At 39.2% G+C, this 15,129-nt stretch overlaps 1 protein-coding gene across 4 annotated transcripts in view; it reads right to left on the bottom strand.

The window, feature by feature from the left end:
* Window positions 1-4,553: 4,553 nt before the first annotated feature.
* The window catches only part of RNASEH2B (ribonuclease H2 subunit B), a 70,739-nt gene continuing 60,163 nt past the window's right edge, over window positions 4,554-15,129 (bottom strand). For 2 of the 4 annotated variants that reach the window (XM_036080906.2, XM_036080908.2), the window contains one exon: window positions 4,554-5,201. In XM_036080906.2, coding sequence (XP_035936799.1) covers window positions 5,169-5,201 — 33 coding nt within the window. In that variant the 3' untranslated portion in view covers window positions 4,554-5,168. Of the gene's footprint in view, window positions 5,202-13,739; window positions 14,178-15,129 lie in introns of those variants that run through there. The other 2 variants (XM_036080904.2, XM_036080905.2) reach the window with 1 other exon arrangement.

The raw sequence follows: 15,129 nt of genomic DNA, 5'->3' as shown, positions 1-15,129 counted from the left end.
AACCAGACATTTTAATACACATCGTATTGATATAATCATGAATGCAGCCAAGATAATTGGATCCACTCTGCTCTTAATCCCCCAATGACCAAATCAGGCTGTGTTAAGGTAACTACATTCTGTCCAGGCTAGTGCTCTGCAAACTATACTCTAAACAACATGGTATTCATTTACTCAAACTTTAATAAAATAATTGTAGGCAAATTAGCCATTTTTAAAATGGACAAAATAACGTCTTTTACCGAGCTTATCTTTTAAAACAGGACCAAACAAAAAAACCCATTGGTATTTTTGTTCCCATTTAAAAAACATAACCCTGCATTTCAACCATTTTTCATTGTTCACTAACGAAATCAATGCAAATAACCTTTATATTTGTTAAGAGAAAAAAAAAGGCGAAAAATTCATTTCCTAAAAATATATTTGCTTAGAAATTCTTTTTACCTTATGAACTTCCTTTGTCTTATAAACCTGTCAGCAGAGCAAACTGGGAGCCAGTTTCCTGCAGCCATAAACCCCACCACCCTTTTTACAAGTCTTTATTCTTTGGAAATGTAAACACTAGTGTTGAAAAGCATTCACTGGGAAGATAAATGAGTAGTAAAATGATTAGTGCCCATTCAGTGATTACTTACCTCTGGGCTGGTTGACAACGGAGGGCTGGCTTGAGGGGCTCTGAAAGCTGACGCCTTCTCCACACCTGGGTAGATGGGGTCTCCTGGGGCCCTGCCTGGGCCTGCCGACCCCATGGCCCCTGCACAGCTGCTCCTCACAGGCCTCTTAGCCAGCCTTTGTGGTGTCTCCTTGGAGCGCACGTTCTAACCACAACTCATCTTGAAACTGCAACTGCCATCTTTCACACGGCACCAGGCCGAGAGAGGTGAAATGCTATCCCGAAGAGATTCTCCAAACCCCTTAGGAGCTCTGACTGTGTCCTCCTGAGTTCTCATCTGCTTCTCCTTCTGAGGAAGAGTCAGGGCCCTTCAGCCCCTGGCGCCTTGCCTCAGGCCACGCCCGCCTAGATCCCCATCATTCCAGTTTAGGCACACCTGCCGGTCTACACCGCCTAAATCCTAATCATTCCAATGTAGGCGCACCTGCCGGTCTACACCACCTAAATCCTAATCATTCCAGTTTAGGCGCACCTGCCGGTCTACACCGACGCCGCAATCCCCATCTCTCTCTTTTTGTGGCTTTTCTCTTCTGTTGGTGAAGCTACATTTCCATCCACTTCCGAGACAAAGTCCTCTGCCTGATTTTCACGCCCTGGACAAGCTTACCTCACCGAATTGACCTCGCACTGCTCGCGGATTCCCTGAGCAGCCATGCTGGGGGCTACATAGTTAAGATCGCTCACAGCTCTGCCCATGACCCGCTGATGGGCCTCTGTGTCTGCAGTCTTCCCTGGAGAGAAGTATGAAGATGGCAAATGGATGGGTTTACATTTCAAGGCGGAGAGCGCTTCCCCAAGGCAGTAGGTACCATATGAATGCTCATTACTGAGAATGAGCTCTTGCCAAATATTCAAAATCAATATTAAAATTAATTGGCCTCAGCTTATACGTCAAGCCAAGCGCGTATAACAGGGCGTGGTGCCGAGTGGTGGTGTAGACTGCGGTCATGGTTGAACACATCATTCTCTCGAATGACGTTGTTCAGCACTACCGGGATATTCTTAGGAGCGACCCACTCTGAAATCACCCTGATTTTTATGGTTTTGAGTTCTTCCGCTTGTCCTAACTGCTCCCTTCTTCTCATGCTATTGAGATAAAAAGGTGGTGTTTTTTCTTCTCAGTGTGCCTGCCCATTGGCTGTGAGCTAGGAAGCCAGAAAACAGAAGTTTTAGGAAGTCTTTGAAAAATAAGAATAAATTGGCCTTGAGTGGAAGCCTGGACCTTGTGAAATAGGATTATCAAAGGCAGGCCCTGGCGGGGGTGGGGGATAGGGGAGGAAGGGCAGGGCAGTGGGGGAAATCCCAGTGCCCAGACCACACCGCTGACTAATTCTATCAGAATTTGTAGGGGAGAGGCCCCAGCGTCAGTGTTTTTTAAAACCTCCAGATGACTCCCAACGTGCAGCCAATGTTGAGAAGCACTCTCTGCTGCCCATACTGTGTGTCACTTTATGTGATGGAATTGGCCAATGTGTGGTGGGACAGCAGGGAGACGGGAAAACCAGGGAGCTTGCATCCGGGCCATTGCTCCCCGTGCCTCCCCTCACTTCAGATACAGAAAATTCATCTTCTTGAGAAAAAATTCTGACTAGCTTTGACTGTATTAAATTTCCTGAATCATTTTTTATTCTGCTTGTTGGGGAAGAATGTATGTTCTTTATTTGGGTCATGGGGATGTAGTTAATAAACTGTAATGTTTCTTAGTTCTTTTGAGAGTTTTCACAGGATAGATTTAACTCCAGCCCTCTGAAGTTGTTTTCACTTTCTAAAAAATAGGTAATAAACCACTTCATAAATGTCAAGTACCGCGTGAGTTTCTGAGGACACAATGGTGTGTTGAGGGGTCCTCAAGGCCACTCCCATGTTTGAATATCTGCTATCAGGACTCACAGGAGTTGTCAAATAGTTGTATTGATGGCTAAGATTTATTACAGTGGCGTACTAGGGATACACAGAGCCTAAGGGACAAAGACACAGGTGGAGTCGGGAGAAATCATGTGCAGTCTTCCTTAAGCTCTCTCTTCCTCTCTCTCCCTCCCCTGAGGGGTCACAGAGTGTAGCTGAATCTTTGCACACATTCATGGTTGTTTCCTATATTTCTAACAGTGGGTATAGCTGAAGCAAAGGGAATTCAACATTTTAAGGCTTTTGATACGTTTTTTCCAACTTGGCCTCCAGAAGTTGTCCTTTTTTTTTATAGTCTTCCTAGCAGCGCTCATTTCCCACATCCTCTCTGGCTCTAAGCAGGGCTGTTTTCTAAACGTCCTTGATAATCTTACAAGAGAGGAGTATCTCATTTTATTTGTGCAACAGTGACCCACGTGATGAGGGTGGAATACAGGAGGCCTGTCCAGCTCTGTGGGAACTAGAGACATGGGCCATATGGTCTCTGCCCTCAAGACTGCTGACAGGCCAGCTGGGAAACAGCCTTACGCTTGGTGGCAGCGGCCGTGCTGAGGAATGGGCTCTTTTGAAAGGACCAGGGTTTTATTGCTATTGATCTGCTTTTAGTTTTCCTGTGAAGTATTTCTGAAGGAGAAATCAATAGGATAATATAATATCATATAATATATATAACATAAAAATATATACCAATTTAATAAAATAATATAGGTAAAGCAATGAAGTAGATTGTATGGAAAGTGAGTGTGGGGCTGCCAGCTAGAAAAAGGATAGAAACTGGATATTGGAAATTGGACGACTAAGAAAAGAAGCAGATTCAGGGCTGAGGAAACACCTAGAGGAGCCTGGGCAAAGGTGGGGGTAGGGGTCATTTTTGCCTACGCTTGTCTTTTTAACTTTTTTAGGCATATATCATGAATTACTGTGTAAAGATTAAAATAATGAATTTTTCTAATTTAAGTGTGTTGAGTTTAAAGTGTTAGTAGTTCTTCAAAGTTCAGAGGCCAATGGGGTATGAGGTTGGGGCACAGGTAAGAGAATGGGGCTTCCAGTGACAACTTACGTGTCACCAGTATTCAGTGACTGGTCACCAAGGAGTGGGTTAATATTTGAGGCAATAAGTGAGGGTGTGTGTGTGTGTGTAGAGGTGGGGGGGGAGAAAGAGAAAGAAAGGAAGAGGAGAAGAGAAAGAAGCAGGGGGCCAAGGACACAATGGATAAGTGGAGTCAGGGGAAGACACAGAGCTGTTCCAACAAGACTTTCTGAAGTTGGGGCAGCCTTATACACGTGGGAGCATGGTGCCCACGTGGAGGTTTCCCAGAAGTGTCTTTCGGGTGGAGAAAGAGATAAGGGACGGCCATCACATTAGCTGGTTCTCCTGCCCTGAAATGAGGTCCTGAGAGGCAAACTGATTTGCTCAAGGAGGCACAACACACTTGGCAGTAAAACTCCAGTGTTGGCAGGTGATTTCTGCCGAGCACTCCCTCTTGGAAGCCTGTCATACACCCGATTTCCACAGTGGACTCTCTAGAGTTGTGTTTCTGAAGAGGAGGGTTCACGTATCAACTACAGAGCATCAACTACAGGAATATTAAAAGTCCTTCAAAGTTAATGCAAATTTCTATATGTGAAAGGAGGTGTGGCAAAAATGACAGAGCACTTTCTAGAACCAGGTTCTACTTACCTGCTGGAATCAGAGAATCAGAAACAAAGTTGTTTCTTGAAGAAGAGGTTTGGGGTCCTGTGTGAATGCAGGAAGATGACTGAGTGGCTTCTACCCTATTCCTCTTGTGTGTCATGTGGACGAGCCAGCTCAAATCTCTGGGTATTTTTGCACAAATCCCTCCACTACCCCCCTAAAACGTATTCACTGTGCATCAGAATTCCCCACTAAATTACTTTTTGGCCTCTACTTTCAACTTTCCCCCCATGTCTTATGCCCTCACTCTAAAAAATAATAATAATACACATATTAGACTTCTTTTAAAAATGAATCAGTGTTTATAACTCCAGCAGATTGTAAAATGCACATGTTCAGTTATCATTTTAACTTAGTAGCTGCCAAACTGATAAGGAGTACAGAAAAGTCAGGCTTTTTCTTTTTTCTTTGAAGTCAGGGTAGGAAGTTGGCTCGTCAAAGCTTTTAGTGTGGAATCAAGTACTGGTAGTCAGCACACACGTACATACACCACGCTAGCTAGCCCCAGGAGAGGACACAGGCCAACGAGTGCAGGTTTTAGAAAGGACCCCAATTTTACCATGCACCTTCTCCTCCCACTGTTTTGAAATCAGAATCACTACACTGTACAATGGGAGAAAGGCCGGGGGCCGAGGGGTGATGTGGCTTGAGTTCTCAGACTGTGGACCCTCTGGGGGTGCATTCAAGTTCCACGACGGAGTCGCCTCCAGCGCAAAAGGCCATTACCCAAATGCACTAGTGGTGTTAAAGAAATAGATCGTTAGTGGTTAGTTCTTTAAAGTATACTTTTCGGCATTTGCAGAATTTCTAGACGGTGCAGAAGAAAAAGTCTTAGCCCCTTGAGAGTGTCTTAAGTTATAGAAGAAGCAGCCAAGCTTTGTGTTGGACCTGCTGTCACTTGCCCCTTTTCTGTCTTTGTGCTGCCACCTAGAGAGAAAAGGAAAACATATGTTGTATTCTGGTGAGCGGAAGCAGTCACCTCAAACCCCAAGCACTATCTGCACCTTCTAGAACAAAAAAGCAAGGTGGGCTGTTTTAGTTCTGAGAAACGGCAGCCTTATACTTTTGCTTCTGAGGGAAGACCTCAGATAAGGGGCGGGGTTCCTGCTGTGGCCAGCCTCCCTCCCTGAGCTCATCCTGGGGCTAATATTGGTCTCCTGGAGGAGCGTGGGTGCGTAGGAAGCATATTTTCTTTCCACTGTTCAGAGGGAGTGAAATACAAAATCTTAAGGTCACCCAAATTTATGGAATGCACACCATCATTTTAGAAGAACACCAAAAATATAAAAACACATGAAAACAAGGTTCTAACACAAAAATTCTTAAACCCTCTTTCTACTCGTTTCCTTTTCCTTTTCTTTTGAAAGGCAGATCTATTTTTTTCTTTTTCAAAAAGTAGGAGGCCAACGTATAAAAAATAGATAAACGTAGACCAGCTGGAGGCAGTAGTGGCCCCTAATATCTCTCTGAAGAATGCCTCTGAACACGTTTAATGGCAACATGCTGGTTTCTGACCACATACAAGGTCAAACATAATTTATTCTGCAGCTATTATGTCTTCAAAAAAAATTTTTTTTAAGTTGATGGCAATCAGATTTCTATGCCATAATGTGGACAAGTTGAGGTTAGACCTTCCCTAACCACCTGCCTCCGAAGGACTCTGTCACCCTCTGCTCAGCCTCTTCCATAGCCCTGGACCATGTGTGACATGCCCCCTCCCGCCTGCTCCTAGAGCAGAAACTTCTTGAAGGCAGGTGTTTTGTGGGCCATGTTGACAGCTGCATTTCTAGTGCCTAGAACATTTGGCATGTAGCAGGTGCTCAGTATAAGTTCTTAAGAGGAATACATGAATCTGAGCTTGTCCCTTGGCTTTTTTTCTTTTGAAAGAATGAAACAGGGTGCCTGGGTGGCTCAGTCGTTAAGCATCTCCCTTCAGCTAAGGTCATGATCCCAGGGTCCTGGGATCGAGCCCCGCATCGGGCTCCCTGCTCAGCAGGAAGCCTGCTTCTCCCTCTCCCACTCCCCCTGCTTGTGTTCCCTCTCTCTCTGTCAAATAAATAAATAAAATCTTTTTTTTAAAGAATCACATGACTAACTTTAATTATATACATATTCTGATTAAAACACATGTGTAAGGTAACAATTCTTTGAACATCTATGAAGTCAATTCCTCTATAAATCATATCTGGTGATCCCTCCCTCTCAAATAGGCTTGATTCATGTGAGACCATCAAAGTAACATTTATTAACAAAAGTACAGTAAATGCTAAAAAGCTGGCAGCTGAATTAAAAGTCTGGCATGGAAATACACCAGCTGAGTAGAAGCTTTAGTCAAATTCTGGCCCACCACTGCCGAGGATAAACTGACCAGCAGAATTCATTTGGAATAGAGCAAGACGATGAAGCACAGTAAATCTGATTTTTCCTTCCTTAAAATAAAATTCACAATTAAACCAGACTCATGATGGGAAAACGGTCATAAAGCTACACACACAATGGTATGAATAAGAAGCTGAGGTCAGTCAGCAGAAAGGAAAGAGGCCCAGGCTTGAGGATAGAAGGGCAGCAGTGGACGCCGCTCTTTTCGGTCTGCGGCACCTACTTTTCACCAGAGTGGACCAGGGGCACACCCCCTTTCCGGTCTACCTCAGGGGGTAGTTGTGAAGATCAGTGTAGCTACCGATAAGTGGTTGCTGCGGAGCCTGTAAAGGACTATTAAACATAAGGTAGGAAACCTCTTTGTCAGTCTAATGACCCTGAGGAGTGTATAAATCCCAGCCTATGAAAGGTGTATAGATCCTGTCATGTCTTCCCATTATTCAGACGAGTCAAACCCTGTGGACATCTTCCAAAGACACTAAGAAAATACCAGTGCCCTTCCCATCCTGGCCTGGGAGCTCTCTGTCTTCCACGAAGAGGTCCGACTGCTCAGTGCAGCTAACTCTGGAGCTCTCCAAAGCTTGGGTTAGTCTGGAGAGAGGGCTATTTGGGAGGACATATGTGATACAAGGTGTCTAGTCAAGTTACATCACCTTTAATAGCAGAGAAAGTCAGTCCTAACCATGTGTGGAGACTATCCTTCAAATCTAGTGTTGGCACGACTTCCCAGGGTGTAACGGAAGTCAGTTCCTCTGGGGAGAGGGAGTTTGGTGTAGAAAGTCTGGGAGTCTGAGGTCCTGAGTTGACCTTCTGGCTCAGCTCTTTATTCGCTGTGTGACCTTGGGCTTTTTCAACTGTAAAATGGGGAAATAACACCAATGGTGCCATACTGTTTCTAGAAGGATTAATCACATAAATTCATGTGAAAAGTGCTTAAAACCTGCAAAGCACTTGGTCAGCTTTTGTTATTACTTCCCAATAATTGTGCTCTTCACATTTCTTTTTACTGCAAGGTAATGTAATCTATGGAAAATGAAGAAAAGAGACAAATATATGCCAGGAACACCTCAAGAGCCAGAATGAGCATGTTGGCAGATTTCCTTCCACACTTTCTTCTAGGGAAAGAGATAAGATAAGCCAACTAAAGAATTGAGAGGAGTGCCTGATGCATGGTAAGCACTGGATGGATACTAACTCTACAGCATTTCCTCATGGGTATAAAGGAGATAAGGCTCCCCATGCAGCAGCAAATGCAGGGAAGGACATAAAAGGACTCAATGATCTAGTCTCATTTCACAGGAAAGACAGGACTGTGGGCCAGCAAAGCTAGTGATTTGTTCCTGGGCCCACAGAGTTAAGGCAGGACCGGGACTACAACCAGGGACAGTAATAATCCAGCTACTTTAAATTAATTGGTCTTTTTAGTCCAATTACTTTTACTTTTTAAAAGTAACCTTCTTAGTTTAGTTTGAAACATGGTTGGTCATTTATCTGTTCACTGATATTGTCATAAATTTGCATGTAACAAAAGCAACACTGTACATTTGGTTAAGTAAATGGACACTTTTTAGTTTCTCACTTCCAAATTGCCTTTGTGTCTTGCTAAGTCTCCTAGTAAGAGAAATATGATCCTGGGAATGGGCTGTAGCACACTACAAACACACCCAAACTAACAAAACACAATTCCACTTGACATCCACATTAAACCTGATGGAGGAGAATCTCTTTGGGAGTGCAGAACCAGAGAAGTACAAACCTTGAAAGATGAGAGAGCCTGAGAGCCAGAGTACAGGGAAAATTTAAATTGAAGATAAACCAGACATAAAAAAGAAAAGAATGTTGGCAATCCGAGATCCGTTTCAGAAATATGTATGGTTTGACAAAAACGATGGAGGCTCTTGTGTGTGTACATAAGTGTTTTTATAGTTTGCAGAAATTTTTTGAAGCTTACCCCAAATCAGCACATTCATCAAAAAGATAATAATGTAAGTAAAGAGAAGTGAAGGGCCGAGGGATTTAAGCAAGCCCTTTGGGTTGGCTGTCCCTATCCTGACTGCTAGGGCACCCAGCCCCACAACTCTGGCTGTTGTGGGGAATAAAGGACTTATACGTAGAGCAAAGTGCTCCGAACAGTACTATGTAAATGTTATACAGTGTGTGTTGTTATCAGAATCACTATTAGTATTATGAAATGATCACATGAGAAACAGGATATTAGCATAGTTTCAAAAACTGAGGGGCATTTTTACAAAATAACTGACCAGTATTCTCAAAAGTTTGAAAGACAAAGGAAGACTGAGAGGCTCAAACATTAGAAAAAACAGAAGAGATATGACAACTAAATACAATGTGTAATGATGGACTGGATTCTGGAATAGAAAAACAACATTAATGTAAAAACAGGTGAAACTCAAATAAGATGGTAGATTGGTTAATAGTGTTGCATTGTTGTAAATTTCCTGGGCTTGGTAATTATACTTTGGTTACGTCAGGTGTTAACATTAGAGAAAGCTGGGTGAAAAGTATAAGTAAACTCTACTGTTTTTGCAACTTTTCTGTATGTCTAAAATTATTTCAAGATAAAAAATAAAGAAAAAAAAAAGAAAGAGAAAGAGACCCAGAAGTGACAGAGATGATGCAACCAGTAGACAGGGACAGTAATGAAGTATTTAAAGAAAACACAATGAGAGAAATGGAAAGACAAAAAAAAAAAGAACCAAATAGAGCATCTAGAACTGAAAATTCCCATATTTGAAATAAAAATTCACTAGCTGAGCTTAATGGAAGATGAAACACTACAAGACAAAGTAAACTTGAAAATAAGAAAACTGTCTAACATGAACATAAAACAAAACCAAACCTAGAAACTCAGTGAAAGGACGGGTGGGCTATTATCAAGTGGTCTAACATACATGTAAATGAAGGCCTAGAAGCTGAGGGGGTGAGCAGAAAAAAGCAGAAAAATATTTAAAGAAACACTGGCCAGAAATTTTCCAAATTTGATGAAAATTACAAACTCAAAGATTCAAGAAGCTCAATAGACCCACAAACAAGTTAACACAAAGAAAACCACATCAACACATCATAATCAACTTGCTGAAAACTAATAATAAAGAAAAAAATCTTAAAAGAAGCCAGGGAGGAAAGGGGACACCGTTTAATATAAAGTAGAAGAAATAAAAAAATTATCACAGATGTCTCATCAGAAATAACACAAGCCACAAGACAATGATTCTCTGACAGGATCAAAGAAGTTAAAAAATTTTTAGCTGGATTAACCAAGAAAACAAAAAAGATACACATGATCAATCAGGTATGAAAAAAGAAAATGACTACAGATCCAGATATAAAAAAGATAATAAAAATATGAGAAACAAGTTATGCCAATAAATTTGACAACACATGAAACAAACACATTTCTTAAAAGACATAAATTACTAAAACTGGCACACACACATGCAAAAGAAAATTAGAATAGCTCTATATCTATTATAGAAATTGAATCAGTAATTAAAAACTTTCCTAGAAAGAAAATTCCAGGCCCAAATGGCTTCATTTGTTGAATTCTGTCCAATATAAAAGGAAGAAACAATTACTAATCTCATATAAACTCTTCCAGAAAATAGGTGATGAGAAGATATTTCTCAATTCATTTTCTGAGGTCAGTTTTGCTCTGATACCAAAACAGACAGAATTATTACAAGTAAGGAAAACCACAGACCAACATCCTTCATGAACAGAGATAACAAAAATCCTTAACAAAATATTAAGAAGTAAGACACAATACCGTATATGAAAAGAATAATACACTATAGACCAAGTAGGGTTTATCCCAGGAATGTAATGTTATTTTAACTTTCAAAAATCAACCATTATACTTCAGATATTAAAAGATAATCCATTATTAAAGGAAAATGACATGATCATCTCAATAAATGAGGAAAAAATATGTGACAAAATTCATATCCATTTCTGACAAAACTCGGTGAACTGGGATTAGGAGAGAAATCTACAAAAACCACACACATTGATCGATAGAAGCAATGAGCACATCTTGTGCCTAGATTTTGGTTTCTAAATATCACTCTCCGTGAACAGGAACTCTGGCTTTTTAGGAGAAAGGCTGATTCACAGCCTGGGCAGAAAGAGTACAAGAGCCTGGAATACCCTGTCACAGAAGAAGAAACCCACTGGACAAAATACAAAATACAAAATCTACAAGTCCATACTGATATAAGTTCATAAATGAATAAATAAGTAGAGACAGGAAAGCTATTCCTCCTAAAAAAAAAAATGCCAGCTAAATATAAAAGAAATAAATATAGAAGAAATGAAGGAGTTAGAAAAATCACCAGTCGATTCTAAACCCTGTGGGTGAATTTTTGATGAGGAATAGTATAGCTAAAAGTCCCAGAGTATTTCCCACAAATTGCCTATTCATTACAAAGAAAAAAGTAGTAACTCTGCAGTGGATAAACCTGTGTCAAAGGTTACCACCACCTTAATCAAAGTGAACATCACTGGTAGTGGGTCACACTATTACTCTTGAGATGGTGCACTGAGAAAGACACATTGTTACCTCTGTGGGTGCCCATAGGTATTGCTCGAATCTAATCAAGAGGAAACATTAGGCAAACTCAAAGTGCGGAACATTTACCGAGTAACTGGCCTGTGGTCTTAAGTAATGTCAAGGTCAAGTAAGACAAAGACCAGGTGAGAAATTCTTCCAGATTGAAGACTGTAACAATAATGAAAAAGAAGTCTCAGTGCTAGACAGTTTTTACCGTTTTCTTTAATATGGTCCAATAATAGAATATTCCAATGCAAAATTATTCCTTCCAGAACATTGGTCAAGATGGGAAGGTAGCATAATTCTAACACTGAAACCTAATAGCAATATTGCTTTTGAATACAGATGCGAAAATTCTAAGTAAAAGCCCAGAAAAACTAATTAACAACTAGATTTCACATGGCTAACCCAGAAGCATACACTGTGGTATCCTTTATATAATGTCAGGTAAGGGTTATTGTAGGAACTCAAATACGGTTCAACAGTGATAAAGACTCCCTCGTCATCTCAAGAAGTGTCAGAAACATGTTTGATACCAACCAACACCAATTACTAATTAAAACTTTAAGGAAACTAAGTATGAAAGGAAATATCAAAAATAGATATTCTTTATCATATTAACAACAGCTAGTGTCAGAATTAATGGTAACATACATTAATCAAATCACAAATCAGACCGATTGACTACTATTAATACTCTTCAACACTGTTCCAGGTATTCTCACCCATGTTATAAAAGATATATCTCACCCAGGATATAAAAGATACAAAAGCGGTATAACTATTAGAATTGAACACATTTTTTTGAAGATTATTATAATTTATGCATCAAACCCCAATGTGAATATAATAAAAAATTAAATTAATAGTTCAGTAAATTGGTTATTTAAAAGGTAAATATATAAAAATGTAAAATTTTACCACAAAATAGCCAGTTAGAAGATCTAAAAAATAGATTTCATTAATAGCAACAAAAATACCTAGAAATATGCCTAAAAAGAAGTACCTATATGAAGATGAAGAAGCAAATGTTAGTGAAAGGTATGGTTAGGATTTTAGCAAATATAGAGAAATACTATATTCCTGAATAACAAAAAGGAATTTTATAAACATGTCTGTTTTTCCCCCAAATAATTTATGTGTCTAACAAAATCTCAATAAAAAATCCCCTTGGAACTTACTCTTAGAACCTGACAAAATAATTGTACAGATCTAATGGAAAAATCAACAGGTGAGAAAACAATCAAATTAGAGCTTTATCTCACAGCATATTTAAATACAAATTCTGCAGATGATTTAAGTAATTAAATATAAAACAAAAAATTAATTATTAAAAAATGAGAAGAAAAGAAGTGACTGGTTAACTTTCCTGCAAAGAGAAGCATCTTTCTAAGTATAACATCAATGTAAAGGAAAAGTTTATATATAGATATATATGTCTCTCTCTATATAGTGGTATGTTACCATTTATATATATATATATATATATATATATGTCTACATATATATATGTGTCTACATATATATGTCTACATAAAAACCAAAAACATCTGCATGACAAAAAAATCATATACAAAATTAAAGACAATTTACAGACCAAGAAAAAGTTTACAATGGACAAAAATTAATGTCTTTAAGTCACAGAGTATCTTTAGAGTCCATAAGAAAAATACTGACACTCCCACAATTTAACAGAGGACATGCACAGATAATGCTCTATAAGATGATGAATGGTTAAATAAATGTGAAAAAATGTTCAATATTATTAATCAGGGAAATGTGAATTAAAACCACAATAAAATGCTTTTTTCCCCCACTTATTTGCAAAGCTAACATTCAAAGCTCACAAGGTGGCAGTGAATAAGAGAAGAACTGAGACCACTCTGTGTTCCAGTGCAAGATTCTGTATACTTTCTGTGAAAGATCTTCCCACAAATATGTATTTGGAAAATTCAGTTATAAACTGGGAAGCCCACATCTAAAATCCATTCTAAGGGAGCAATAAAAGATATGAGCAAATATTTACTTGTAATCTGATTCTTCAAACAGTGAACATTTGTAAGCCATCTAAATGTCCACAATAGGGTCATGGTCATTAAATAATCACATATCCAAAGAATTAAAAATGACCATCATTAAAAAAGCATATTTATGAAGCCTACTTTAGTAGCCTGGGAAAATACTCACAAAATGATGTTGCCAAGAAAGAAGATGATACAATTACTATTATAATTCCTTAAAAAAATTATTATTATAAGAACATGTGCCATAGGATCTCCGGGTAATGTCAAGTTGGAGATTACAATTTTAATTTAATACCTTTCTCTATTTTCTACAACAAACACAGATTCATAGAACAGAAAATATTCAACAAAAGATTTACCAAAAGCTCAAGGCTTTTAAAAAGTAGTGGTTTCTCTGATCGCTGTAATCGGATTTCTGTCCGTACGCTGGAAACCATGTTGCTATTGCTACCATGTGGCAGAATGGCATAGAAGAATAGGCATACACTCAAATACTGTCACATGTCAGTTTATTGAGGAAACTGGGATGCTAGCTAGAGGTTAACTCTATTCACTTGATTACTTTTCATGATGTCAAACAAGAGTCTGAAGGCCACAGGCCATGAAAGTTACACAATGACTTTCCCACATTTTGTTCAGAAACACAAAAATCAAATACCAAGAAGTGTTCGACTCTGCAAATTGCCCTCATTTTTTTTTTTTTTTTTTTTTTTTTTTGGTAATTAAGGGTCAGGAAGCACAGTGGTGTGGGGGAAGGACAAAAATGGAACATGTAACAGGCAAATATTTTTGCTAGATTTCATTTTCAAAGTTTCAGATCTTTCCAATTTTTTTTTTATTTTTTGTAGCAAAAAAGGAATCAATACTTTTCATTCCACTCTTGTCAACTTTAGCCAAAGCCTTCTGAGCTGCAGTCATTTTGCTATTTTTCTGTTAAGGAAAATAAGAGAAAAACTGTTACAAATGTAACCTTTATAAATCGTACATGCAAATCAAACAAGACCATGCTTGTCTCAAAGTTCATGAAGAGAAGTATTTGCTGCTAACATGCTTCATAAGGGATTGATTATTATTATTATTATTTTTTAAATTCTGATTTCCATTCAGAATTCGGATCTAAGACACAAAATCTGGTAAAAGAGGCAGGAGAAAAAATCGCTGCCTTCTAAGGAGTGGAATGTTACAACCAACGGTTTACTTTGGGGGAGTAATTCTGGAGGGTGTATTAAGTACAATAACACCAATAAAGGAGCTGACTCAGGCAGTGATTGTCAGAGGAGGAATTCCAGGCTAGTATTACTGCGTGATGAATAATTCACCACGATGGACTGTTGCATTTTATTCACAGGCTCTACGGGAAACCAAGGACAACACCATTATGTTAAAAAAATAACCTGTACTGTAGAGCATCGGGGCCAGCAGGATAACTGCCCCAGTTTTCCTCCAACAAAGAAATACTTTTCAAAAAGCTGACTTCAAGTAACTCTGCCTTTGAAATTCCTCTCTCTTCCTGGTCACTGTTTTTTCTGTTTGTTTGTTTTGCTTTGGTTTGGTTTTGTGCCATGTCCTGGAACTATCACTACTAGAAGGTAAATAGCAGCTGATTCTACTTCAGCGCATCTCAACTTCTCCAGCAAAGGAAAAAAAATGACGTCTCCCTGAGAACCATGAGACAGTCACTGCCAAAGAACCTTTTAAGGGCACAGTGTATGATCCCTGAAATCTTGCTTCTCACATTCTGTCACTTACATTTTAGGAGGCTTGTTTTTTGACTGGATGGTGAAAAGTGACAGTCTCTTTGAAACAAGTTATCCCCTGTATTTAACTGACATCCTGGTCCAACCCCTTATTTCCCTGGGGCTGTGCCCAAATAGATACAACA

This window comes from Halichoerus grypus, chromosome 4 (genome assembly GCF_964656455.1).
Source record: "Halichoerus grypus chromosome 4, mHalGry1.hap1.1, whole genome shotgun sequence".
NCBI lineage: Eukaryota > Metazoa > Chordata > Mammalia > Carnivora > Phocidae > Halichoerus > Halichoerus grypus.
Note: the sequence above shows the minus strand (reverse complement) of the source record. Positions and strands in the feature narration are given on the sequence as shown.